General features: G+C 44.1%; 1 protein-coding gene across 1 annotated transcript; it reads right to left on the bottom strand.

The window, feature by feature from the left end:
* Positions 1–441: 441 nt before the first annotated feature.
* On the bottom strand, positions 442–26,832 carry PTN (pleiotrophin). Its single transcript, XM_065406760.1, has 5 exons — positions 26,724–26,832; positions 21,755–21,928; positions 18,560–18,721; positions 9,854–9,897; positions 442–528 (listed from the first exon to the last, which is right to left on the bottom strand). The coding sequence occupies exons 1-5, from the start codon at positions 26,830–26,832 to the stop codon at positions 442–444; spliced, it is 576 nt and encodes a 191-aa protein (XP_065262832.1).
* Positions 26,833–27,393: the final 561 nt, after the last annotated feature.

Below are 27,393 nucleotides of genomic sequence, written 5' to 3'. Positions count from 1 at the left end.
TTTGTTTCAGACCTAAGGCCTGAATCTTACACGTTACTGCATGTGGGCAGACTCCTGCTCCCACACACTGCCCCACTGACTTCCACAGGCTCAAGGCTCTGCCTGCATGGAGTAACTTGTCCAGATCGACACCTAAAATAAGACTTGAGGGAAAAAATACCTTAAAATACTCTACATTGTTCAATATACCGTAGAAATAATTTTCTGAATGAAAGTACAGTTCTTTATTGCAGGCCTCTAAAATGTTGTTAGGGTTATACATTAAAAAATACTAGAGTAACATTTTAAAAAAGGTGTGTGTGTGTGTGTGTGTGTGTTTTTCCTCCTATTGTACAATTAAGCTATAAATAATTTTAGGGTAAATCGCCTAGATGTAAATGAAACTGTTAACTGATCACGTTTGCTGATGTCCCTTTCTCCTTCTGCCCAGCATGGCTTCTATTAATCCAGCATCTTCTCCTGTTTCTTGCCTTCCTTTTTCTTCTTCTTGGGTTCTGCCAAGATGACAACAATGAAAAATATTAATAGCTAAATAGAGTACCAAAAAAAAACAACAACACTTAACCCAGTGCTCAGGCAGGTAAGAGAAGCTTTTTCCCCCTATCTTCTCTATGGACACAAGAGCTGTTATTTCAGAGCCAGGGAAGAAAAATAAAAAAGAGGGAAGGATCAGGACCTTTCCTATCTGATTGGCTGACTCTGTTTGGCATGCAAGGCATTGTCTTAGGCACTTGCTTAGAAAATAAGAAAACAGCAGGCAGCTCCTGGAGAAACCAGGTCACGGCTCAGTGGAGAGCTGGAGAAAAGCTTTGCACACACACACACACCTCCCTCATTTCCTTTCTGTTCATTTGGCTTTCTCCGAACGTGAGAGCGACTCCAGAGGGTGGTGAGAAAGCTCTCTTGCTTCCCTGGGCCCCGTTCTGCCAGTGTCTCCCCTTTTTGTTCAGAACAGCACCTGTGCACATTTAAAATCCAATCCAAACTCAGACACAAAATGCACCCACTGTTGGCTCGGGCCGTAGTCACCCAGGGTTTTGTCGCTAAGGGGTATGGAGTAGTACATGGCTAACATTGAGTGAGTGAGGAAACAATAGTATAGATTTAATTTAAGGTTCCTATGTCATGGTCTTTTATAGATAAATCAAGTTCATAGTGTAGCCTAGCAAAAGATTATGAACAAGAGGAGTTTGGGGGTTAGGGGAAGTATATGGTGTGACGCTGGCAGACCAGGTGCCAGCTCATGACAAGGCCCCAGGCCTTACTGAACACATACAAATGGATAGCTGGAAACCAGTCTTGTGTACCCGTGTGTTAGCATTATCAAAATAGATGTTAGATGTTAAATCACTAAGAATGTGTTTAGACTTTATAAAATGCTTGTAGGATGCAGCATGTATTGATCTCATTTATAACCTTGGTGGTTATAAGTAAGATCAATGGCTGCAGCTCATGTTATAAAGTTATGAGTGTTTGCCTTGTAAACCTCTGTAATTGTGTAACTCACTAAACAGGAAAAGAAGCATTAATTAAGGCAAAGTGCTCACCCTGCACACAAGATGGCCCATTGATGGTAAATGAGGTATTATGTAGCATCAAAGGACAGAGGGCCTGTTAACTGCTTTCCTACCTTCCTCCAGGTAGGAGAGACTTGTGCATGAACTCATTCCATCAGTTTGGGATTCTGGAGTGGAGGGGATAAAAATCCCTGACAAGAAGAAACTGAATCTCTCTTATGCTGTCTGGATTCTGAGGGGCAAAGATTCCTAAACATAAGCAAAGAGATTCCCATGCTGCTTGGCATGGGTTAGTCCTGAAAGACATTTTGAATTGGCAGATTACTACAGCTCTGTCACCTTTTGAATCACACACTGAAACTCATTTGTGTATACATGGCTTGCTTGCTCTGTCTTGTAAAGAACTCTCTTACTTCTTTTTCCTAGTTAATAAACCTTTAGTTAGTTTATTACAGGATTGGCTATGGTATGAGATCTAAGGTACAAATTGATCTAGGGTAAGTGACTGCTTCTTTGGGACTGGGAGCAACCTGAATATTTTGTGAGTTTGGGTGTAAGTGACCATTTATCACAGAGTCCAGCTTGCCTGGCTGGCAAGATAGGCTGGAGTGTCTTAGGGGACTGTCTGTGACTCTGTTATAAAACTACTGTATTACTTTGAGAGTTCACATTTCTTTCTGGGTTGGTGAAATCTAATTATAGAACATACAACCAGTGTGGGGTGTCTGCCCTGAGGCTGGCAGTCTCGGTCATGAGTCACTCCGGACAGCATGACACTTGGACTACTCTTGTATGTCATTTTTCATTGGTGGATCACAAACCTCTCTGCAAACATTACTTAATCCTCACAATGCCACTGTGAAATACAGTACCGTTTATATTATACTCAATATACATATGAAGAAACTGAGGCATGGCACAGTTAAGCTTCTTTCCCAGGACCTCACAGCAAGTAGTGGCAGAACTGGGAACACAACTCAAGAGTCCTAGCTGTCCGACCCTGCTTTAACCACTAGGCGTCACTCTCCATCAAATCACACCGTCACTTCTTCCCTTTATAGGAAAAAAATCCATGTTGAAATCACAGGCCAAATGTCAGCCTCCAAGCCAGGAGTTTGCCAGGTGGCCATTTGGTTAGTGTTCTTCACTAGCACTTGAGAGTCCTGAGTCGGATGGCTGGGTATGACTTTTTACTCTGATTGGATCATTAAACTTGATGATCTGGGACTCATCCGCTGAGGTAAATCTGCATAGTTCCACTGAAGTAAATAAAGCTACACCGTTTTACACCAGCTTAGGATCTGGCTCTGAGTATCTTGAGCAGAAAGATTACAGGGGGAACCTATCTCCTATTTCTTGGTTACTGAAGCCAAAGGAAACCAACCTCAGGAAAAAATAGAAGACCATGAAATCCCCAGAGCCAGCATCCATTTTTCACTTCATTTTCCTTGCCACCCCATAGAACGTGCTAAGTAAGGACTTGTCTACACTAAAAACACTACAGTGCAGTGCAGCCACAGCGCTTCAGTGTAGACCAGGGGTCTCAAAGTCCCGGCCCGCGGAGGAGAGACGCATGCAGCCACGCTGCCGGCAATGTCTGCGGCAGGCACCGCCCCCCGCAGCTCCCATTGGCTGGGGGAGAGGGACAGAGATACCATTACTGGTCGCCGTGCAGAGTCAGCCATGGAGGCAGCATCACTTTTTTCCATAATGAAAATAAACAAGTCAAAACACCGAACACAATTATCTGATGCACACCTTGCTGCAATCCTGAAGGTTTCAACTGCTCAGTCACGGAGGCCAAACATCAACAAACTGACAGAACTGAAGCGTTGCCAGGTGTCTGGCAAACACTAAAATCTCTCTGGCAGGTGAAGAATTGTATAAAGTTGTTATGACAGTTTTATTATTTCTAAGAAATTCGAAATAAAAAATACAATATAAACATTTTCTTTTCTGAACACCATCTTCAGTCACATTCTTGGCCTGCTGGGAGGATTTGAGGACTGGCCCTGGCCCTAAGGTAAATTGAGTTTGAGACCACTGGTGTAGACACTAACTAGGATGACAGGAGGGATTAGGTTGATGTAGCTACGCTGCTCAGGGGGGTGGATTTTTCACACCCCGACCGATGTAGTTAAACCAACCTAATTTTCTAGTGTAGACCAGGCCTAACTCTAAGGGTATGTCTACACTTAAACCACTACAGCAGCATAGCTGCAGCACTGCAACTGCGCTGCAGTAGCGCTTCAGTGTAGATATTACCTACAGTGATGGGAGGAATTCTCCCGTCAGCCTAATTAATCCATCTCCCTGAGAGGTGGTAGCTAAAGAATTCTTCCATCAACCTAGCGCTGTCTACACCGCAGGTTGGGTCGGCACAGCTACATCTCGTAGGAGGGTGGGTTTTTCACACCTCTGAGAAACATAGCTATGCCGATGCATGTGTTCAGTGTACACCAGCCCTGAGCAATAATTGGTACAGATGGGGCATAGCGTTACTGATCCTCCTGAATGATACAAAGGGCCCTCTGAAGAGACCAGCCTCTCTCTCTCCCCTTCCAATAGAGCTACTCCCCCTCCCCACCTCCCCCTCAATCAGACAAGCCTTGGAATTTGTAAAATCCACTCAGACTCAGAGGAAGCAGAAGAAAATGTTGCAGGCTGCAAGTAAAATTTGCTAAAAGCATTGGAGATAGAAGAGGGTGAGTTACCTGTCCACAGATTCTCCCGTTGACCTAACACTATCTCTTGGGGAAGTGGATTACCTACCCTGACAGGAGAATCGCTCCCGTTGGCATAGGTAGTGTCTTCTCTGAAGCACTACAGTGTTTTAAATGTAGACAAGCCCTTATCCTCACCTGAGATTGGGAAAGACTATACCAATATATTGCACCTTTATGTCAATACAACTGTCCACACTGGGAGTTGTACTGGTATATATGTATCCGTTGAAAAAAAAATCAAACCTAACTGAATGTTATACTGGTACATAAACTATAGACCAGGCCTTAGGCTCATTTGAAAATCCCACCCCAGCTGCCTAAACATGGATTTAGGAGCCTAATTTTAGGCAGTCAGGTTTGAAAACATTGGTTTGTGTATTCAGACCCTGCTGGTTACCACTACTCGTGTCGGTTAACAACTGCTACGCTCCTCTCTTTATTGCAGAGATTATAGATTGTAGCATCTCCACAGTTAATAAGTTTGGAAGCTGCTTTGAACTGTATTTTGTTCATTTTTGCCCACTGTTCAGCCCACAGCTCTGCAGCTGTGTGGCTCTCATTTCCATCCTCCTCCTAATTCCACACTAGAAAAGTAACTTGTATTGTACAATAGCAAGTCAGCTTCTGGGGCCACACAGGAACCCATGCCACGTCGCTCACTCAGCCCTGAGCTAGTTTCCTGCCTGTGGCAGTCTGATTTGACTGCAGGATCATAATGCTAGCAGTGCCAGAGCTGACCCCTTGTCTGGAAGCCCTGACTAGCTCACAAGGCAATGGCAAATTATCTGAAACCTCTACAGTCTCATTCCCCCTATCTGCTGAACAAAGGGAAGCGGGGGAAAGATCCATTGGATACACGGTATCTGATAAGCCACTTTTTCATGTTCCTATCCCAGGCATGAGAAGCCATCTGGGTCTGATTCACCTTGGCACAGATTGGATGCAAGACCTTCACTTCAGAACATTAGGTGGGGACCACATTTCCTATTAGGCTTTTTAATGTGGTCTCAGCCTGCCTTCTGCAGTAATCTGTCAAGCTGTCTCCAGTGATAATGAGCCTTTGGGATGGAAGAGTCACTGCACTGCTGTTGCCAATGCTAACTGTCCCCACACAGCAGCCTGATCTCTTTCTCTCTCTCTGCTGCACAGCACTGAATCGGGAGATGCCAGGGGAGGCAGTACTGTCAGCGCTGCCTGCCCTCATCGAACACTGCCAGCTTTGCAAGTGCTCTGTGTCAGCAGCAGGCTCCTGCCGCTTTTCCATTTAATGAATGCCATATTTGCAAAGAGGAAGTCACAGACTCTGCACATCAGCTGTGCATTGGCCATGGGGAATTTGTTTGCACCTGACATGTGTTAGTTATAATCACCGGAGCTGTTATGAGGAGCTATGAACAGATGAGGGGCAGGTGCCTACCCACTCACCTGTAATTCTAACTTGAACTTACCCATTGCAGCATTCACTTAAAGGCACCTCAGGCACCAATCACTGCAATGCAGGAGGGGCCCCAGTAAAGAAATCAATGGCATCAGTAAGGTAAAAGTTAACAATTAAAGGTCTTGATCCTTGAGTTCAGTCAAATTGTACTCAGCACACAGAATGGCAGAGGGGGCTCTTTGCCACATTTATGCTTTCCCCTAGGGGCTATTAATCTGACTGGGGTTTGCTGGAATGTAGCAGTAGCCCAGACCTGCCCTCTCCCTCTGTCTTTATGCTATACACTATGCTGGGGAGCCAGGGGAGGGAGTATGAAGACTTTTACACCATCTCTATGCCAGATGGGGATTCTCTCTTATAAGAGGAACCCTTAACTGCCCTATTAGGGCCCTTTACACTCTCCTTGCATCACTGGAGTAGCAGAAAGAAACCAAAGGATGGGCCAGGTATGGCCCCAACTATTTTAACTAAAGCCAACTAAAGTGTCATTAACAGACCTCAGCAAAAATTTTCAAACTAATTTTTTTTTTAATGCAAAATGTAAATTCAGGTCAACCAAAACAGCTTCAGTTGAAAAAACGTATTAAAACATTCCCCCCTTCCCCGCTCCCATGGACATATTTTGTGTTGACATTTTCAAAATGAAACCTTTCCATTTTTTTAATCGAAACAACTTTCATTTGGAAATTTACTTCAATTTTATTTTTTAAAAATTATTAGTTTTTAAAAGCTTGAAAATGAAACATTTAGTTCCATTCAAAATTATTTATTTTTTCAATTGTTCAGTTCACTGAAACATTAAAGAAAAAATTATTTTGCTTGAACTCAAACCATTTTTTTTTCAGTACAGGCAGCAAATCAGTTATTCACACACCTCTAGTTATTAACATTTTGTCTGGATGTTTAGCAAAAAGTGTGTATCTAAAACTTGACACTATGTTTTCCCTCTTCCCCCCAAATCACTTCTGAAATACTTCCCAATGCCCCTGTCCAGCTGGAAACCACAATAGTATTTCAATGCCCCAACCCAAGTAGAAACCAGAATATTAGGCAGTACACATGCAGAGACAGAGTTCAGGATAACTGGTAATACAGACACAGAATGGCAGTCAAGTGTGCTTCACAACAAAATAGCCACTTGCTGGAACCCAAAGCATTTCCTCCAAATAAAGAAATAGCCTATCATTGCACTGCATTCAAACTCACCTCAGAAAGAGTGAATTGTGTGGCTGTATATGGATTTAATCCTGCAACCATTAATCACACCAGCACTCCTTACTCATCAGAGTAGTGCCATGAATAAGGAATATTCACTTGAGTAAGGGTTGCAGGATCAGGAACGGTCTTTGATTAGAACAGAGCCACCATGGGTCTGATCCTGTTCCCACAATGGCCAGTGACAAACATTCCATTGGTTTCATTGGCAGCAGGCTCAGTCCCTTATTTAGAAACCACCATCATTTGATAGCAGCACACTCTCTATGCATGTCAGAATCTTTAAGAATAAGCCACTTTTTACTCAGCAGGATGCAATAAAACATGGAAATATTTTTGAACTGGTGAAAATAACCCTTTTCAATCCTAAATACAGTTTAACAAACATGGCTAACTGACAAAAATCAATCAATCTCTCTCTTTCCCTCTAATCTGTGTCTGTCTTATCTACATACATTTTATGCTGTTTGGGGCAGGGACTTTCTACTACTCTTGTATGTATAGCACTTAGCACAGTGGGGCCCCATTCTCAGTTGATCCTTAGGCACTACCATAATAAACATGATTAAATAAATACATAATAATAATAATAATTTCAGTCACAGGCATTTTTTCCCAGAAAATTGCCCTTTCGGTCATATTGAAACTGTATGAGACCATCATGGCACAGGTTTCAAATAAAAAAAAAAAGAGCACTTTGAACATCTATCTAAAGTGGGACTCAAGCCTGAACTGAAACTTGGAGGAACTAAAAAGTCCATTTACTCCATTTTAGTTTTTGTGCACCTCTGCACTCCCTGCAGTTAGCCTGGATTGAATGTTCAGTGCTATGATACAGTAAGAAAGGCAATGTTTTCATGAGATTTCCTGTCTCAGGAACATAAGCCACATGGAGTCAAACAAGTATTTGAACCAAAATGCTCTGCCTGTTCGGGCATATTCATCACACCAGAAAGCCAGTCACAGGAGCAGTATCACCAACCCCAAGCATTCAAAAATCAGGAGTAAGGCCCTGAAAAACCACAAAATTGGCTTTGAAATTATGAGATTTAATAATGACGATAATAATTTAGGATTCCATTTCTTCACATTCTAGTACTTAAGCCTTTAGGGTTACAGTCGGTCACCTTTTCAGGCTTTTTTCTGCAACCAAAAGCTAAGAACTTCCTTTTCTTTTAAAATGAAAGCTGAGATGTTCATATAATCACCTAACTCCAGAAGCTGGGGCTTTTAGAAAATACCAAATATAGTAAGACTTGTGATAAAATTGTTAGTGTTGGCAACACTGCTGGAGCCCTTCCAGCTGTACCTGCAAGAAACATTCTGTGATTGATGTAGGAAGAAAAGAAAGTAATGACCAGAGCAGTGTTGAGTCCCCTCCAAGCATCCAGCAGGATTTAAGCCACAAAATCCCTGACTTTGAGACTCACAGGAACTCTCATTAATGCCAATGGGAGGGTATACCTGTGGACCCAGGGCAACGTGTTGTTTCAGGTTTTACTCTCTGTGTTCACACACCAATGGGATACTGCTCAACAGCCAAAAGCATCGCTCTAGAGTATTATACACAAATGTGCATGTAGAAAAATGACCAGATGGCTTGACAGGTAGGCTGCCACTATATATTACCCAAGATTAGTAAATTGCAATTTAACAAAAAATAATTTGCTTGTGATTTACGGAAACCGGGGAACGAATATTTGTTCGAGAGCTGTGTGCATTTCTCTGTCATGCTTGCTGCACCTGCCCACAGATTACCTCTGTGTTGTGAACTAAGGACACAGACACTGCTTTTATCAGTGATCCACACTCCAAGGAGCTGGCTTCAAGGCTTCTGTGACAAGAAGAAAAGACAGAGAGGAGGAGATGGAGAGAGAAAGAAAGGGGAAGAAGGAAGGATAGAAAGGAAGGAAGTGAAGAAGAAAGAAAGAGAAAGGAGAGAAAGAAGGAAAGGGAGCTCTCTCACTGCTTGGAATGGTAATGAGTGTAAACATTTGCTGATGGCATATCTTTTATCCCAATAAGTCCCACAGCTTCAGGCCCTTTCACTGCTGAAAGGCGCTGATGAATGCCAAAGCAGGCCGAGTGTGCGGCTGAAAGCCAGGAGAGTGAGGCAACGAGCATGTAAAAGCATCAGGATACTCAGACTGTTAAACTTTTCATGCACAAAGTTTTGCATTAATGCTAACGGAGACCTTTGTGGTCCCAAAGAGTAAATGACAGTCATACGACATTTAGTCTTTTTCACCATTTGGGGCAGCACACAAAAAGGAATCAGACATACAAACCAAAGGATGAAAAAAATGCTGAAACTCGGTATCCAGGAAGCTCTTAGAATTTTGATTATTTTAAAAAACCTCTGCAGGATTGTGAAACATCTGAGAATATGAGGTTTTGAAAAATAATGTTCTTTCAAAGCTAAAAAAAATCTGCCTCTTCTTTCTCCCTCTCCTGAACGCATTTTCTTTCTTCTGAATAAGAGGCAGCTTCTGCGTGGGTCAATCCGATAAATGTTACCTTTTGATTCTATGGAGATATTAGTAATTTGTCTAACATTCAGATTTCTCAAAGGTACCCATATAAGGAGGACAAAGCTGCAGGTCCCAAAGAGACCTGAGCAGGGAGTGCTGACAAGTCACCATCAAAGGCAAATCAAGGGCACCCCAACGTTACCAACTGAGGGCTTCACAGGCTCCTTGCCAGCAGATCAAGACGAGCCCAGACCGTAGGCAATCTTCTCTTTTACAATCTACTCCTGCGTCCATCAAAATCAATGGCAAAAATCCCTTTGACACCAGCTGCAGAAGCAGTGGCCTATACACAGAAATACGTCTCACAGAAACTATAGTTCCCAGCAAGCAGTGTTCCATCTAGAGCTGAGCAGTCTTCCACCTATGTCAAGATGGAGCTCTTGGGGTAATCCTGGCTCTGCCACGGCCTTGGGATAGTCACCTTACCTCTCTGGGCTGCTGTTTCTCCTCCTGCCTTTTGTCTGTCTGAGCTCTTTAGACCATAAACTCTTCAGGGCAGTAGCTGTCTCTCACTTTGGGATGTATACACTGCAGTTGGGAAGTGTGACTGAAGCATGTGCAGAGATACCTGAGCTAACTTGAATCTAGCTAGATCAAAGCTAGCTCCACTAACAATCAGGGCCGGCTCCAGGGTTTTGGCCGCCCCAAGCAGCCAAAAAAAAAAAAAAAAAAAAGCCGCGATCACGATCTGCGGCGGCAATTCGGCGGGAGGTCCTTCACTCCGAGCGAGAGTGAGGGACCGTCCGCCGAATTGCCGCCGAATAGCTGGACCTGCCGCCCCTCTCCGGAGTGGCCGCCCCAAGCACCTGCTTGGCAAGCTGGTGCCTGGAGCCGGCCCTGCTAACAATAGCAGTGATGCAATGGCATCAAGGGTTGTGGCACAGGCTAGCCACTTGAGACGTACCCAGGGTCCTAGGTGGACTGGAATAGCCCAAGCCACTGTGGCTTCACTTGCTATTGTTACTCGAGCTAGCTTTGATCTAGCTCAGTGGTTCCTAAACTTCAACAACCTGTGAACCCTTTTCACTAAAATGTCAAGTCTCGCGAACCCCCCTCTTAAAAATGAATATTTCTGGAGATTTTCTCCTTTACCTGAGTATAAATTATAAAAGCAGTGATCTTGGAAATATAAAATTTGTTTTTGTGACATGCTTATTACACACTATTTATTATTAATCATTACAGTATTTTTATTACATTATGAAAGCGGCAACACTCTTCCAAGATCTCACTTTCGTAGCTTGTATCACTTTGAATAAGCCTGTTATAAGACAAGGCTCCTATGTTTCATCAAGGAGTATCAGATGTGAAACAGCATGAAGGTATCTAAGAAGCCAACTCAGAGTTCCTCCTACACAAGCATTCAGGTCTTGAGCAGTCCAGGCAAACTCACGTTACAACAAAGCTTAAACTTGTTCTTCATAATAATTTTAAAAACAATACAAGCTGCCTATTTAATTTTAAAAACAGCAAAAAATATCTACCTCCCTTTCCACTTCTTATAAGGGGTCTTGAAGTTTAAATCTCCTCAGTGTGATAGATATGTTTGCTTTGATCTGCTTAGCTCTTGGAAGTCCAGGGGCTCCAGGCTGCTTGCCCCGTGCTGCCCAGGGTCCCTACGGACAGCTCTGTCCGCCATTAGGGAATTTTTTCCCGAGAACCCCCTGTAACATTTCGCGATCCCCCAGGGGTTCACGAACCCCAGTTTGGGAACCACTGCTCTAGCTAGATCAAATCTGGCTTGGGGATGTCCACATGTGCTATAATCACACTTCCCAATTACAGGGTAGACATACTCTTGGTGTTTATTCAGTGCCTAGCACAATGAAACCCACAGTTTGGGTCTGTTGACACTGCTGCAAACACAAATAATAAATACCAGGCCCTGCAGGTCCCATACGGCATACATTGCAGATAAAGAGGAAGACTGGTTTGGGCTACATTGTAGAGCTCCGAGTGCTATGCTTGCCAACCCTGGTATAGCATCTATGTAGCTGGAGTGAAAAGAGAAGTTTCTCCCTCAGAGGATGGGAGCCGTTTTTTAGGAAACCAACTCCAAGGTTTGGAAGAGCCCCACAATTAAGCTTTTTCCTTTATTGTTTCACTGTCACAGCTGTTTGCCTAAAGTGAGAAAATCCCTCATTTTTATATCTCATTAGTTTGAGCAGCAACCTATTATTCTGCCTTCTATAGTACTAATTATTATGCTAGCTGCATGTATTCATGACTAATGAGTTACATTAAAGGCTGGGAGTCCTGGAATTTACAGAGGGAGAAGGAGCCAGGACTGTGATGCCTGTGATTTCAGCATCTTTATATTTTTTTTAAAAAAAGTTCCTAGTGCTCATGAATCTTTTCCCACTCAGAAGCGGGGATATATATTTCATCCTTTATAATAGGAGAGGGCACAGTACAGAGTGCACAGTCCAATCTACCAACATGGCAGATCATCCACTCCCTCAACAGGGTCAGTCAGGTGGCAGCCCAATATGGCAGCCAGTCTGTTTGAGCAGTAAGTAGTTGTATATCAGGCCAGTGATCCATTCAGACAACACCACAGGCAGCTCCTGCCACTAACTGGCAGCCAAGTCATTCTGCCAAGATAGCGCTCTGTTCTGGTGACACAATGGTTAGCAGTACATCCTGTCTGCAGCTGGATATCCAGTCTCCTACTATGGCATCTGGTGCATTATAGCAACAGGCACCTGGTATATTTGGCTTCCAGAGCGCAATCCAGCCTGACTGCATAGCAAGGATCTGAAGAAGGACCCGAAGAAGAGCTCTGTATAGCTCGAACGTACCTCTCTTCCACCAACAGGCAGCTCATTTGATTGCTGGCATATCTGCTCAACAAGGTCCAGCTATATATTTTGGCACCTTCTAAAGGAAGATGTAAAATAACTTCCTGTCAAGCAGCCTGAGTATAAACGACACATTAGTATCTTGAATCTGCTCAGATTGCTAACTCCAAATCAAAGATTACAATGGAGATAGAGATACACCATATTTACCCTGAAAAATCATGCTGTTTTAATAAACATGGGGACTGGAAACAAAAGGAAGCAGCACCCACTGCTCAGAGTATAGAACTTGTCAGGTGTTCTTGATTCTGTTCCTGGATCTGCCACTGATTCTGTGTGTGACCTTGGACAAGTCATTTCTATATCTCAGTCACCATGCCTCTCCACAGTGGGGATCATAGTATTTCCCTCGCTCACAGGAGTGTTGTGAGGATTAGCTAATTGTTGTCTGTAAAGATTCTTAGATAAAACACACTATGTATTGCAGAGTATTAGTATTAGAATTGTAAACTCTACCCAAGGTGCCCAGATGACATGATATAAGCAAGAATACAAAGAGGATTATATTCCCTCTGGGGTATGGACACCCACACTTTGAGAAAAAGAGAGAATTGCAATGACAACTTGCCAGGAGCCCAAGGGCTGCACCTTATCTTTGTTACTGGAGCAGACTACAGCCACCTTTACCTGTAATATGGAAGCCCACAGGGATTTAAGGTAACAGAATCCAGTGTTTATAGCGGGTTGATCCAAGCAACCTTCTGGAATATTGGATGCTGGGACGTGAAATCTTCCTCAGGCTATACCCTGGCATTAAAGATGAGAGTGGCTGGAGGTTGCAAATACAAAATGGTGAAGTGTATTTGGAGCATGAGCGATAATAACTGGTCATCCCGGCTGATGGGACTGAGTGGAGTAACAGCATGGTAATTCAGAGCAGATACTTTAAAAATGTATAAAGAAGAAAGAGGGGAAGGAGGAGGGGATGGAGAAGAAGATCAAAATATGTGTAAAAAAAATCAGAGAGAAAACATAATGGAGTTAGAAAGAAAGAGGGCTACATTGAAGAATGACCAGATAATAGGTATATATTCTGATGATTTAATCTCATATTATTTATTCTGAAGAACAAACAGTCAAAAATATCAGAGAGAAAGATAGATGGGAAGACAGGGAAAGTGAGAGGCAGGGAAAGAGAGAGACCACCACTGAGACAACCAAGCTCAGTGAAAATAAATTCTTCCCCTCTGAGAAACAAAGGAAAAATATTTTCTGAAACCTGACAATAACTCATTCTTTTACTTTCTGGTCAGCTGGAACCTGAACACTCAATCAAGTTTGGGTGGCCAGGAAGTACGGCAGATGGAGTTTATTGGCAGTGCTTTCCGCTCATCAACGCAAGTTGGCCATTAGAGAAGCTGCTCACCAGAAGTGCCTTATTCCTTCATAACTATCAGCATAGTTTAGAAAGACCTTGAACACCACTGGCATGGCAGACACTGGTTAGAACGTATGATTGTACATGCTTCAGGAGATTCAGTTGCCTCTGCTGGGATTCCATGATAAACATTATTCCTTTAACTTTCCCAGCCTATGACATGTTTTCTCATGGCCTCATTCGTGTGACAGACACACAAGCTATGGCATCTGGGATATCATCATCACAATTTGAGTCCTAACAACTTCCCAATCAAAATGCACCACATTCAAGGTGGTGTCCAATTTTTTTCATTCTAGGATATAGTAGGGTCATCATATTTTGACACACCAACCCAGGATCAAGGCATTATCATCAGATATCGGAGCTCCCCAACAAACCTCCAGAGGAAAGTGCCCATTAGAAAATGTAGTGGGTTTTTATTCAGTTGGTTCTTTTGGTAAAGGTCAGCAGAGTTTCTTTGAGATCCCTACATCTTCAAGTAGTGAAGTGGAGGGTGTCCCAGACCACAATCAATACTTAAAGTTGGCAGCTATGCAGTACCAAGGAAAAAGAAAGAGTGCTGAGGTGGATCAATTTTTGGTGAGGAAGAAATATAGGTGCATTTGAAACAAGCTTTCCAAGCTCTAAAATTTGTGTCTGAATTAATGAAATTCCACCAGCAGACAATGACAGATTGGACACAGCTTGCAGACCATTTTAAGGCCTTTCCACGGCTACTGATTAATAATGAAGAAAATGTATAAAATGGGAACGAAAGCCCAGGTCACCAGTTTCCCAAGCCTGAGGTTAATAAGTAGCTGCACTGATTTAGCTTAGCAGAAGTTTTGTTAGAGCTCACACAGGTTCCCAGAAAAAAACAAAATATATACCTCCCAGTGGGACACCTAAAGGCAAGTCTTCAATATTTATTTTTCTCCCTCTTTATATGCACTTTTCCTTCTTGCAATACAAAGAGCAATCTTGCAGAAAATCAAACAATCATCTTGCGACGTGGCCAAGAGAATATTCATGTTAACAATAGGAAGACACATGGTTCCATCCTAGGACCAGTGTTGTTCAATGTAACTATTAATGAGCTGGAAAAGGGGATAAGCAGTGAGGTAGCACCATTTGCAGATAATATGAAATTGTCAGTCAAGACTGGAGACAACTATGAAAAATTTGAGAGTGAATTTCATCTGTTCCATTCCCTTAGCTTGGATAAGTCTGTGCTAAAAAATTCAAAGTACTGCACACTGGAAGAAATAATGTGAACTACCAATACACCTTACTTTAGTCTAAATTAACTACATCAATCCAGAGAAAAGACCTGGGTATCATTCTGGACGGCTCAATGAAGATCCCTGCTCAATGCGTAGAAGTGGTCATAAAAAAGATGCATGGTGAATGGGATGGTGAATAATAAAGAGAATATTAAATGCCATTATTTATATAAATCAATTTATTCCAGGCCCTGACCTGAAATGCGGTGTTCAGTTCAGTCAACTCATCTCAAAAAGGATTTAGCAATAATACTGGAGATTTCAAGGAAGAGTAACAAGAAATATTAGAAGCATGGAAAAACTTTTATGAAGAGAGGTTGAAAAGACTGTGACTATTTAGCATAGAGAGAAGGCAAACAAGAGGGAACATGATAAGAGTATATAAAATAATGGATGGTTAACGTTTCTATTCACCCTCTCTCATAACACCAGAACAGAGGGAAATTCAATGTAATTGAAAGGCAACAAATTCAAGGATCAAAAAAGGAAATATTTTTTCACAGAACACACAATTAGCCTGCAGAACTCATTGCAACAAGATATCACTGAAGCCAAGAGCTTGGCAGGGTTCAGGAAAAGACTGGACGCTTACATGGATAATGAGAGCATCAGAGGTCTAGCAATAAATATTTTAAATGAAATTTTGGAAGGGATATAAATCCTCAAACTTCAGGGTATAAGCCTCTCTCTATCTAGTGGGGCTTAGGAGGCCGTTCCTAAAGTCCCACTTGCACCTTCCTCTGAAGGATACTGGACTAGATGGACTATCTGACCAATATGGCAATATCTCTGTTCCTATGGAATGACTTTTGGTCATATTGGCTTGGTTTGAAATTGAGCTCAAATAATTCTCTGTCTGTCTTTAAACAGGATAATCTACTTTGTATTTCCAACATTCGGTTGTTTGCTTGCGTTGTTTCCTTCTTTTCAGCCTAGCACTGCTGGAGAGATAATCAGAGCTTACCTTCCTGCTGGTAAAGAACAGAGATGCTGCTTTTGAAGCATAATGGTTAGAGGTGAAAAAGATTAATCTGATGGAGAACATCTCAGATACCAAGCAGCGACTATACTTGCTGCTGTTCGTGATCACTGTGGGAGTAATAGCCAATCTACGACACTGCAGCTCACTAGCACTTAACAGGAGTTGCAGCATGTAGGTACAGAGCATTTCATGCACTACTCTGCCCCAAAACATGTTTCTCTCCTCCTAATGAATTAAATACGGTCCTAGTCTAACTGGAGACAAAGTGCAGTTTAGTTTTTCCTCCATCTAGTCCCAGAGTCTATTCTAGGTGGGCACTGAAATCCATCTTACAATTCCCTTTCTCATGAAGAATGTAGTCACTTTCTGAAACAAAAATATAGTCTCGCCCCATTTGGTATTTCAGCAGCCAAGATTTTTTGGGTCAGTTAAAAAAATTCCACCTAGATTTTTATGTCCTCCTGAAATACATTCTAATTTCTCACCCTACCCACCCATTTACAATTCAATGAACATGGAGTTCCTGTAATTCTCTCTCTCTCTCTCTCTCTCTCTCACACACACACACACACACACACACACACACACACGAGAATTCTGCTCTTAGATCAACTATGTTGATTTCTTGTCCACCTTGAGTTTCTCCATTGTATTCTACACTTGACTCCCACACAGAACTCCTGCCTATGCCTATGGAAGTTGGGCATGGGGGTAGACTGCAAGAATGTGCCCTAAAGATCTCCAGTGGAGATCTGAGAGTATAAATTATCCCCTCAGTTACTATAATTTTTAACTGCAAAGACCTACATTTACACCCATTTTTCATTTGCATTGTTTCAAAACACACGGAGTTGTGTCTTCAGATTAAGTTATGCAGCACAGCCAGGCTTGCTGTAACCAGCATTTCAGCTCCCAAAAACCTTTGTGTTTGGAGTACTCCAAACTTACATGACCTCTCTCTGTTCATGTAGCTCCATTCATTGTTAGAGTGACACAGTATCCTGATTCAGGAAAGCCAGTTCCAGTTTAACAAGGGCTGCTACAATAATCCCAACCAAGCTTTCTTTTTTTAAAAAAATGAAGCTTAAAGGCTGCTTTTCCACCATCTGACTGCATCTCTCCCCCAAAGTGTTCCTCACCACGGTTCTGCTTGTCTTGCTCTGCCCCCTTCTGTCAAGTCATTGACAGAAAATGCTGATTTAGCAAAGTTGCAGAACAGAGCAACAGACTAGTGGGGACAGGGATGGCAGAGGCCTTCTGGTAGTGTAGGATGAAGCTTTATCCAATAACCTCCCAAATGCAGCAAACTCAGCTAGTCTCTGAAAATCCAGTTTGGTCCTTCGAACATAATCATCAACACAGATTCTAGAATCATAACTCATTTGATAATTCTGTGTATGATGCACAAGGCTACAGCTATTAGCTACAGCTCTACTGATTGTAAAGCTCTCTCTCTCTCTCTCACACACACACACACACACACACACACACACACACACACACACACAAAATATTTAGTTAAGGAAGTATGTATAATCTGATACATAAGGAGCAGACCATTAGCAAGTACTCTATGGACCACTTGTGAACCAATGATGACACTTTAGGAATTGCTAATATAAGGGACACCTGTCACTTTTAATCATACACAGTATTTTTTTTATATTTATTCAGAGAAAGAAAGCAATAAGAAACTCTGGAATCTGCTTAACCTCATCTGGTTTTTAAGTAAAAACAGCATCTGTTCCAGCAAAAAAATGGCCATGTGATGTGCCCTATGTGGTCTACACGAGGCATATTGTCTGAAACCAAGTGGTACTTCATGCAGTCTAAACGCCCACTATAAATTATCCTGTACCTGCTGCTGCTGCAGAAGAGTTCATTAAAAAGCCCAAGTGATTAGAAAGAAAACAAGTTTGCCTGATATTGACCCAGCGAGTCTGTGACACATGGAAACAGGATGAATTAATGGGACATATGGCTGTCCGCGAACTGGGAATTGCATTGTTAATTGCAGCAAGAGACAACACACAGCCCTTTCTTCCTGCCACCCCTGCATTACCAAACACTTCTCTTAGACTTGAGACCACATGATCCAAAGTGCACAGAACATTCATTGATTTTGCAATGTTATTCTAGACACACTGAGCAGCAGGGAGAATAACCTCTTCTCTCCATGACTTGTGCAAACAATATTCCTTAAGCTATTCCCATCCCAAGGGAAAGCCTTGGCTTGTCAGCAGGCAGTTAAAAGTCTAACAAAAAGGAGATATTAAAAAGTTATTAGTATTGTTAGAAACATTTTCTCTTCCTGCTATTGGTGTATTCCCATCAGTAGGGGTTGTGGGAAGAGCACCTGTACCCTGAAGCCATGAGAGCATAAACACCCATAGTTAAAACAAACTGGTAACAGTACATTTTCAGTGGGGTTCAGTTAGGGATTCTATCTGTCAAGGCCCCATGGGTGCATGGCTTGGATACATACTCCTGGCTGGGAGATCAGATGCAGAAGCAGTGTTGTGGCTGGGAAAGAACAAGAAATTACAATCCTTCTTCTACTCTTGACTTCCCATTAAGGCACTTGGGATTCCAGCAGTGACTGGATTTAAATGGGGTAGCACATTACTGGCAGCAAATGGGTTGTACCTTGAGGTTTGGGTTTGGTAAGCTTCCCACAGGGCTTTGAGATGGTGACAATTTTCTGGCAGTCAGCATTGTGAAGGGCTCTCTTCAGGTTCCCAGTTCGAGTCTTCAAGGCGGTATTCAGGTCGCATTCTCCCCAGGCCTGGAACTGGTATTTACACTCCGCTGCAAAGAGTGTGGGAACACAAAGAATTTTTTAAAAAGAATCATGGAGCATGAATAAAACATTACCCAAGTCTAACCAGGTGGGCACATACTGCCAGTGATTTCAGGCAGGTGGATCACACATCCAAAGAAATGGAATGTGGGGGGCAGCAAAAATTCAAGGGGCATTTTGGGAGGTAATTTTGCCCCCAAATATGACCCAATGTAAAAGCATAATTATCTTGCTCTTGCATGGGTACAGGATTAATGTTATAAAAAGGAAACTACATTTTAATACTGAAACTACAAAAGAGAGACAATTTAGTGGAAAACATCCTCCAGATTCGAAAGGCATGATTCTCCACTGTCTTGCGGCATCATTTACAAATGAGGTATGAAAACTAGCAAACCAGAATAGTAAGCACTCTTGCGCAGGTATAAATGACTACACAAGGTGTGAGGCCGGGGAGAATCAGACCCTTTAATATCTATTTTTTCTCATCAAGAAATTAAAATATATTAAACCAAAAGATTATGCCACTGTTTATCCATGACTCACTGTATAAAGTGTTATGGCTCTATCACTGCAGAGGTGGCCAGACAGCTGATTACAAGTTAACTAACAAGATTTTTTTCCGCAAAATAGTTCTCACTAGTGAAGAGTTGGAGCAAAAAGTTCAGAGGGTACTATCCAGTTCAGATGTGTATCCAAACATTTGTATGGTTATTTTTCTGAAAATGAACTATCCAAACATCTTGAATTTGCAAAATAGGGCCAGAAAAACTGCAAGTGCCCAGGTGCAGCACTGGACCTGCCAAATCCAGAACCTCTGCACTGACAGCCTGCAGCATTCATTGTAGTGCCATTATCAGTTCAAGTCATCCAAGCTGTTTAGTAGAGAAAAGCTGAGTCTACAAGGGCAACCATATACCTGAATCCTGGTTACATAGCTTGTCCAGGATGGAAGGAAAATGGTCTTTCATGGATTAAATGCTATGGCCTTTATCCACCCCCCAACAAGTCTCAGCCACTAGTGCGAGAGGCTGCAAATTTTATATCATGTTCCAGTGTGGAGGCTGCAGTAGCCATGGGGGGGAGGGGCAGTATTCACAACTGTGGAAAGGCAATAGAGAGCAACTTTAACATGCTGCTGGGCCTCTGGGGGCTGTATTGGCTGCGTGGATATCCTGCCAATAGGATCCCTCTAGTAGAGCTCGATGAATATTATTAATTAATTATTATTCAAATAGCAAATTCTCAGAAAAATACAGTTTCATAGTGACCAAAACCATTTGTGAATTAGGGACAAATATGGCAAATAGTTTCAGTCACACTCAAAGAATGAGGGGAAAAAATTCAAAAAAAGTCAAAAAATGGTAGTTTTGACATTTTTGAAACAAACCATTTTGTTTTGAAATGTTTATTTGAATTGACCTGAACAACTTTTTTTAATAAACATTTTCATTTTGGCAAAAATAAAAAAAAATCAGTTTCAGTTCAAAACTAACCAATTTTTTTTTCCACGTTTTTCAGCTTGGCCACCACATCGAAAAATCAGTTATTTGCTCAGTTCTACCCTCTACCATGAATATCCTGCCTTCTGCTGGCCTAAACCCAGGGTGACTCAAGCCCTGTCCTTGAAGGCCTGTAAAATCTGCCTTCTCCTACAGAGTATATCTCAGTGCATAGGGTTACCATATTTCAATACTGCAAAAAAGGACACTCCACGGGGCCCCGGTCCCGCCCCAACTCCGCCCCATTTCCCAACGTTCCCGCCCCAACTCCACCCCCTAAGGTGACCAGATCACCCAGGTCAAATATCGGGACGCGGGGGGCGGCAGAGCAAAAAAAAAAAACGGCAGCAGAGCAAAAAAAAAACCAACAACCCCCACCACCACCATTCCTCCTCCCTCCGCAAGCGCTGGAGGGAGGCCCGGGAGACGCAGGGGGAGCGCAGGGCCGTGGTGAGTGAGTCCGGCCTGGCCCCGAGCGCAGGCAGGACTCGGGCGGTACCTGGAGGGAGAGTAGGGGGGCGACCCGCGGGTCAGGCGGCGGCTGTTCGTTCTCCCCACCTGGGTGGCTGGACTTGGGAGCAGCCGCTGCTGCAGCTCCCACTGCCACGGTGGGAGGAAGCGGCCAAGCACGTGGCGCTCGGCGGCTGCGGCTCTGGCGCCCGGGCCCGAACCCGGGCCTGCTGCGGGGACCAGCAGCACGCACGCTGTGCCCAGCCCCTGTCCAGTCACATCTGGGCCGGCTGCCCAGCTGGTGCAATCCCGCGGGCGGCCCCGGGGCGGAGGCATCGGCAGCCCTGTTCATTCCTCTGCGGGACCCGTGTGGGACGGGGGGGGGCTGGGGCCTGCTGCCCTCACTCCGGGGCCGCCCGCAGGATTGCACCAGCTAGGTCCCCGCAGCAGGCCTGTGCTCAGGGGGTTCACGCCCCGGGTGCCAGAGCCGCAGCCGCTGGGCGCCACATGCTTGGCCGCTTCCCCCCGCGGCAGGGGGAGCTGCAGCAGCGGCTGCTCCTGAGTCCGGCTGCCCAGGTGGGGAGAACGAACAGCCACCGCCTGGCCCCGGAAAGTTGGACCCCGGGGAGGAGGCGGTCCCCTTACCATGCCTCCCTATTTTCCCGGACATGTCCTGCTTTTTGGAAATTCCTCCCAGACGGGGATTTGAGGACCAAAAATCCGGACATGTCCGGGAAAATCCGGATGTATGGTAACCCTATCAGTGCAGCACTTCCTGAATGGGCTGTAATCAGAGTTAGTGAAGAAATGATCCTCCCTCCTTTGTCCAATCCCCAAAACTCAACAAAAATAAAATAGAATTTAAAAAAAAATCACACACATTTCCATTTTAAAAGCCATTTTTCATTAAAAAAAAAAAAGTTAGTGAAAAATTTCCAACCAGCTCTAGTTGTACTGAACATGAAGCACTGCAGAGAAAGGCAGAGCATGCACACTGGCCCTTGGCCCAGGCTGAGCACACACAAAGGGTCACTTCCCAATACTCAAGTTGGAGATAAAGTGAATCACTCAAGACAGGGCAACTCTTACCTCCAAACTGCTTCTTCCAGTTGCAGGGGATCTTACACCTTTGGGTCTTCATAGTTTGCTTGCACTCGGCTCCAGTGCGAGTGCCCTCGCGGGTCCCTAGGCCACAATCTCCACTGGTGGGTACACACACGCTCCACTGCCACTCGCCACAGTCGGACTTCTTCACTTTCTTCTCTGGATGGAGCCAAGGAAACCGAACCAAACCAAGAAAAGTGGTCAGTACCCAGCCAAAAAAAAAAAAAAAGCCACTCTAAACAATCACACCGGGTAAACCAGTAAACAAGAGACTCTCATAACATAACTGCCTTAAATCGATCAAAACTGAAGTTCTCCTCACAAGGTGCTGCAGGTTGTATGTTGACTGCCTTTCTAGAGGCTGACTTCGAACTGACTCCAGACCAGGGTGGATCACTGAGGCCAGGACAATTTCCCAGTGGGTGTGATGCCTCTGAGTCATTGCAGGCAGGATTCGCCTCTCCAGAAAAGGGAGTCTTCTAGAACAATGGTTCTCAAACTTTTGTATTGGTGACCCCTTTCACATAGCAAGCCTTTTAGTGCAACCCCCCCCTTATAAATTAAAAACACTTTTTAATATATTTAACACCATTAAAAATACCGGATGCAAAGCAGGGTTTGGGGTGGAGGCTGACGGCTCATGACCCCCCCATGTAGTAACCTCACGACGAGTGATGAGCTCCCAAAATCCTAATAACCGGTTCCCTACGGGGTCCTTGGCAGCACTTTGGCGGCGGGGGGGGGGGCCTTCACTCGCTCCGGGTTTTCGGCTGCATTTCAGCAGCGGGTCCTTTACCCGGAGCGAGTGAAGACACACACACACACACACCGCCGCTGAAGTCCCGGTAGGGAACCGCGCGGTGAGTACAAGCCCCACGTGCTTGTCTCCCCCCCCCATCCGACCCCAACCCACTTCCTGCCCCCGACTGCCCCCCTCAGAACCCGCAACCCATCAACGCCCCCCCCCGCTCCTTGTCCCCTGATCACCAACACCCAAGACCCCCCACCCTAACTGCCCCCCAGGACTCCATCCCCTACCCAACTCTCCCCACTCCCTGTCCCCTGACTGCCCCGACCCCATCCACCACCACCCCGACAGACCCCCGGAACTCCCACGCCTATCCAACCCCCGCCCCCCGTTCCCCATCCCCTGACTGCCCCCCCAGAACCTCCGCCCCCTCCAACTGCTCCCTGCCCCTTATCCAACCCCTCCTCCCAGCCCTGGCCCCCTTACCATGCTGCTCCAAGCGGCAGGAGCTGCCCAGAGTGCTGGCGCCGGTGGCGCGGCGCGCTGGGGCTCTGCGAGGGGGGAGGAAGCGGGGGAGGGGCTGGGGGAGCCTCCCCAGCTGGGAGCTCAGGCGGGCCGGACAGGACGGTCCCGCAGTCCGGATGTGGCCCGCGGACCGGAGTTTGCCCACCCACCAGCCCCTTTAACAACCGGTTCTACACCGGCTTCTAAATTTAACAACCGGTTCTTGCGAACCGGCTCCAGCTCACCACTGCTCGCGACCCCTTGAGGGGTCCCAACCCCCAGTTTGAGAACCCCTGTTCTAGAAGCTATCAGGGATCACTGATCTACGTACACACACACTCACAAAAGAGGACGTTCTGCCCCCTGCTGGTGGCATATCAACATTTTCAGATTAAATACCAAGTACCACATGGGCCAGGAGTTTATGCATTAATATGGTGTTTCAAGGGGGATTTGGTGTATGCAGTGTTGTTGTAGCCATGCTGGTTCCAGGATATTAGAGTGACAACGTGGGTGAGGTAATATCTTTTATTGGACCAACTTCTGTTAGTGAGAGATACAAGCTTTCCAGTTTACACAGCGCTCTTCTTCAGGTCTGGGAAATGTACTCAGTGGCACAGCTAAATACAAGGTGGAGCAGATTGTTTAGCATAAGTAGTAAACACGTATTTCCAAGGACCATTCAGGGTGAAGTGGCCAGTTAACACCTCCCCAGTCATAGGTGGGAAATGAGGGGCAATAAATAAAAATAAAAATAAAAACAAGCTGGGGAGAGTGGGGCTTAGTGGATTATAGTTGTTATAAAAGGTCATAAATCCAGTGTCTCTATTTAGTCCATGATTTTTAGTGTCTAACAAAGCTATGAATGTAAGCTCCCAGGCTCAACTTTTGAAGGTGTTGTGCAGGTTTCCTTTGTGGATAAGGACTGAGCGATTTGTTAAAAGTGTTCACCCAAACTCAAAGGACAGGTAATGGGGTACAGGCCTTTTATCTTTGTTGTATACTATACTTCATGTCGGAACACACTCTGAATTTTGGAGGCAGAGACATAAGCTAGCAGCGGAAGGATGTGTCAGTATATCTGAACATGGATACAAATTTCATTACTGATGGCTATCCTCCTACTTTTATAATGGCCCAAAACATATCCAAACACCTCCAAAAATAGGTGTTATAAAGATCCAGTGCACAAGAGTGCTGATAAGAAACTGGTCTTCAATTCATGTTGCATGATCTTAGTCCACTGAGAGAGATTAGCCCAACTGCCAACTCCTAGTATTCAAAAATCATGAGTCAGGCCTCAAAATATCATAAGATGTTTTAAATAATATATTTGAGCTCTTTTATTTGCCTTCCAGTTTTTGCACCTTTATGGTTCATATTTTCCATTATTTCGCCATATCCACAATGGCTACAAATGTACTGTCTGTTTTGAAATGAAAGCTCAGATTCTGAAATATTCACAGGTCTCACAGCCGTAGGGCTTAAAGAAAACTGCCAAAAATCATGACTCTCATGATAAAAAGCATAAGAGTTGGAAACATCCAGATTTGAAATCTAGGTCTGAGTTTTCCAGCTCAGGACTGTCTCTATTTAAAATGAGGACTGGGTCACTGCTGATGGAAAGCAGTTACACCAGATGTGTGTTTGTAAGGTTCTACGTGAAACAAAGTCTTAGTCCAATTCCTAATGGATGGGTTTCCATTTCACATAAGCGGGATCTTTGTTGTTAGTATAATCAGAGTAGGTAAGGCATTCATGCGGTTTTAAACCAGACAGTCCTCTTTATGTGTGGCTTGTCCAAGTTGTCCCTCATCCAGTACTGAGACAAAACCAGACATGATTTTATCCGGGATCGGACAGAGGACGCCATTTTGAAGAATGTGCCACTCTGCCCCTGCCAGAATGACCACACACACGCACCATGTGTGTGAGGTCATGCCAGCGTGGGCAGGGTCACATCGGCAGGGGCGGGCCCACACCATTCCCAGAAGTGCCAGAATGTCTGATGTTCTGGGAATGTGAGAGTGGCCACTCTAATTCAGAGAGGCCAACAAAAGAGCAAGGTGAGTGAACCACACACTCAACCCTACTGGGAACCTCTCTCCAATAGCCCAAGAGAGCTTGAGTCCAGGGCAGTGCTGAGGAAGGCTGTACTGGTGCTGCCATGCCATACCTGTCCCTTGATTAAAAAGAGAACTTCAGTCCTCACAGCTGTCAAACTGGCAGCTTTCACAGAAACTAATTTCTGTACTCCCATTTAAATGAAAACATGTCACTGCAGCAAATCCCTACTCTGTGTGTCAAAAAGTTAATGATTATCCTGAATTTCATAACAAAACTGAAAGACTTTGACATTCTTCTATCGGTGGAATCTACCTCAGGGAAAAGAGAGAGTGAATTAAGTCTTGGCATGCAATACCCCAGACATTCTGTACTAGGAAATAGTATGTAATACATAGACTTCCTAATGTACCTTAATCCAAATGCCACTCTGTTCAGCTATTCCATTTCTGGGCACCACACACAGCTCTCCCAACCTACTATATTCCTGACCTGCAGCATTCCTGCTTTTCCAGTCCTGGTCCCTGCCCCAGTCCAACCACACACACAGTTCCCCAACTGTACTTCAGTCCAGCTTTGCAGTGACTCCTGCTATTCATTTTAGTTCTGGGTCCCCCACATTACGGAAATGTATCTCAGTCCTCATATGCAGCACCCTGTTATTCCAGACTCAATCTCACACTCACAAATCACCAATGGATTTCAGACTTAATCTGTAATAATCCCTGCTTTCTAAATCTTGTGTCTTCATGGACATTCCTGGCAATACACCTCAGTCTTGAGCTGCAGAATTCCTTGCTATTCTAGACCTACCCATCTATACAGTTCTGCCAATGCACCTTAACAGCAATGTGCGTTATCCCCTCCTAACACTGGCTCTTTCATGAGCACAGTCTGTCACTTTTGTCAAACAGTGCGCAGGTTTACAATACGGACATATGTTCTCAGGCTAGGTGACAGAAATTCTGAAGCAAGGAAAAGGCCGACATAAAATAAGAGGCAAATCCAAAAATCCATTCCAGCTGGGCACCAAATCCAGGTTAGATTCTCTTTTTTGTTTTTCCATCTTTGTATCAAAAGGAAATGAATAATTCAGGGAATCTTCTCCCTAACTATCGCTAAGGTCTTGTTCTGTTGGCAAATATTTTTTTCAGTCATGGATGGATCTGTAACTCGGGTTTGTGCCAGCCAGGTTTGGACTCTGAGGTGGAATGGAATGTCATACCTATCCAATGGAGAAGAAGCAAATGGTACTCAAGAAACCCCCTCACATGTAACAAATTATTTTCTTTTAATTAGTTGATGGGGAGAAACAAGTCCATGCATCCCAAATGTAAAATACAGAGGAAAAAAAGTATGTGAAACATACTGATAAATACAAGAAGACATTTTGGCCTAAATCCTCAAATATATTTAGGCATCTAATTCCCATTGAATTCCAAAATAGATTTTAGTGGGCATTTGATTCCTAAATACCTTTGAGGATCTAGGCCTTAGACACTAGGAGCTTGATCCTAACCCCACCGAAGTCAATAGCAAAACTATCATTGACTTAAGTAGTGCAAGATCTGGTCCTAGGCCCTCTCTGCTACCCCCCACCCCCATATCTACTGCACAGTTGATTACATTGTACCTTACCTGGTTTTTCTTTTTTGCCAGCCTCAGTAGTACCCATGGCTGCCAGAATGAAAATGAACGCCAAGAGGGCGGCTGTGAACATTCGGCGCTGTTGTTGTTGTTGCTGCATTCTGAAAAAAAAGAAGTATGGTCAGATTCGGGAAGGGTACATAGGGAAAGGTATGTCAGACTGCTTGGGAGAAAAACTCCAATCAAACATTCTAATAGAGGGGTACTACCAAATGGTGAGACTATGCATTTCTGTGCAGCTATACTTAGGGACAAGAGGAGCTCAAACAGATAAAGCATAGGATTAACCGTTGGCCAAATGTGTACAGAGTTTTCCACGTCCTGCACAGAAGACAAAGTCTTTCAAATCTTCTTTATAGCTGAAATACCCTATTTACCATTTTCATCCCAAATCCACTGCATTCCCAATGCAGCACTTCTGTTTTACCATGTAGCGTAGATGTATATGAAGTGTAGTTGTAGCCGTGTCATTCCCAGGATATGAGAGAGACAAGATGGGTGAGGTCACATATTTTATTGGATCGACTTCTGTTGGTGAAAGAGACCTGAAGAAGAGCTCTGTGTGGCTCAAAAGCTTGTCTCTCTCACCAACAGAAGTTGGTCCAATAAAAGAGATTAGCTCACCCACCTTGTCTCTCATAGATAATACAGTAATTATTTT

The sequence above is a fragment of the Emys orbicularis genome, chromosome 1, assembly GCF_028017835.1.
Source record: "Emys orbicularis isolate rEmyOrb1 chromosome 1, rEmyOrb1.hap1, whole genome shotgun sequence".
Classification (NCBI taxonomy): Eukaryota; Metazoa; Chordata; order Testudines; family Emydidae; genus Emys; species Emys orbicularis.
Note: the sequence above shows the minus strand (reverse complement) of the source record. Positions and strands in the feature narration are given on the sequence as shown.

What these genes read in the sequence shown, in the direction of transcription:
- PTN (XM_065406760.1), bottom strand. Translation starts at nt 26,832, where the DNA reads ATGCAGCAACAACAACAACAGCGCCGAATGTTCACAGCCGCCCTCTTG. An exon ending in CTGGAAGAAGCAGTTTGGAG is followed by an intron (nt 18,722 to 21,754) that starts GTAAGAGTTGCC and finishes CACTCTTTGCAG; the next exon opens with CGGAGTGTAAATACCAGTTC. An exon ending in AGAAACAGCAGCCCAGAGAG is followed by an intron (nt 529 to 9,853) that starts GTAAGGTGACTA and finishes TACTCTATTTAG; the next exon opens with CTATTAATATTTTTCATTGT.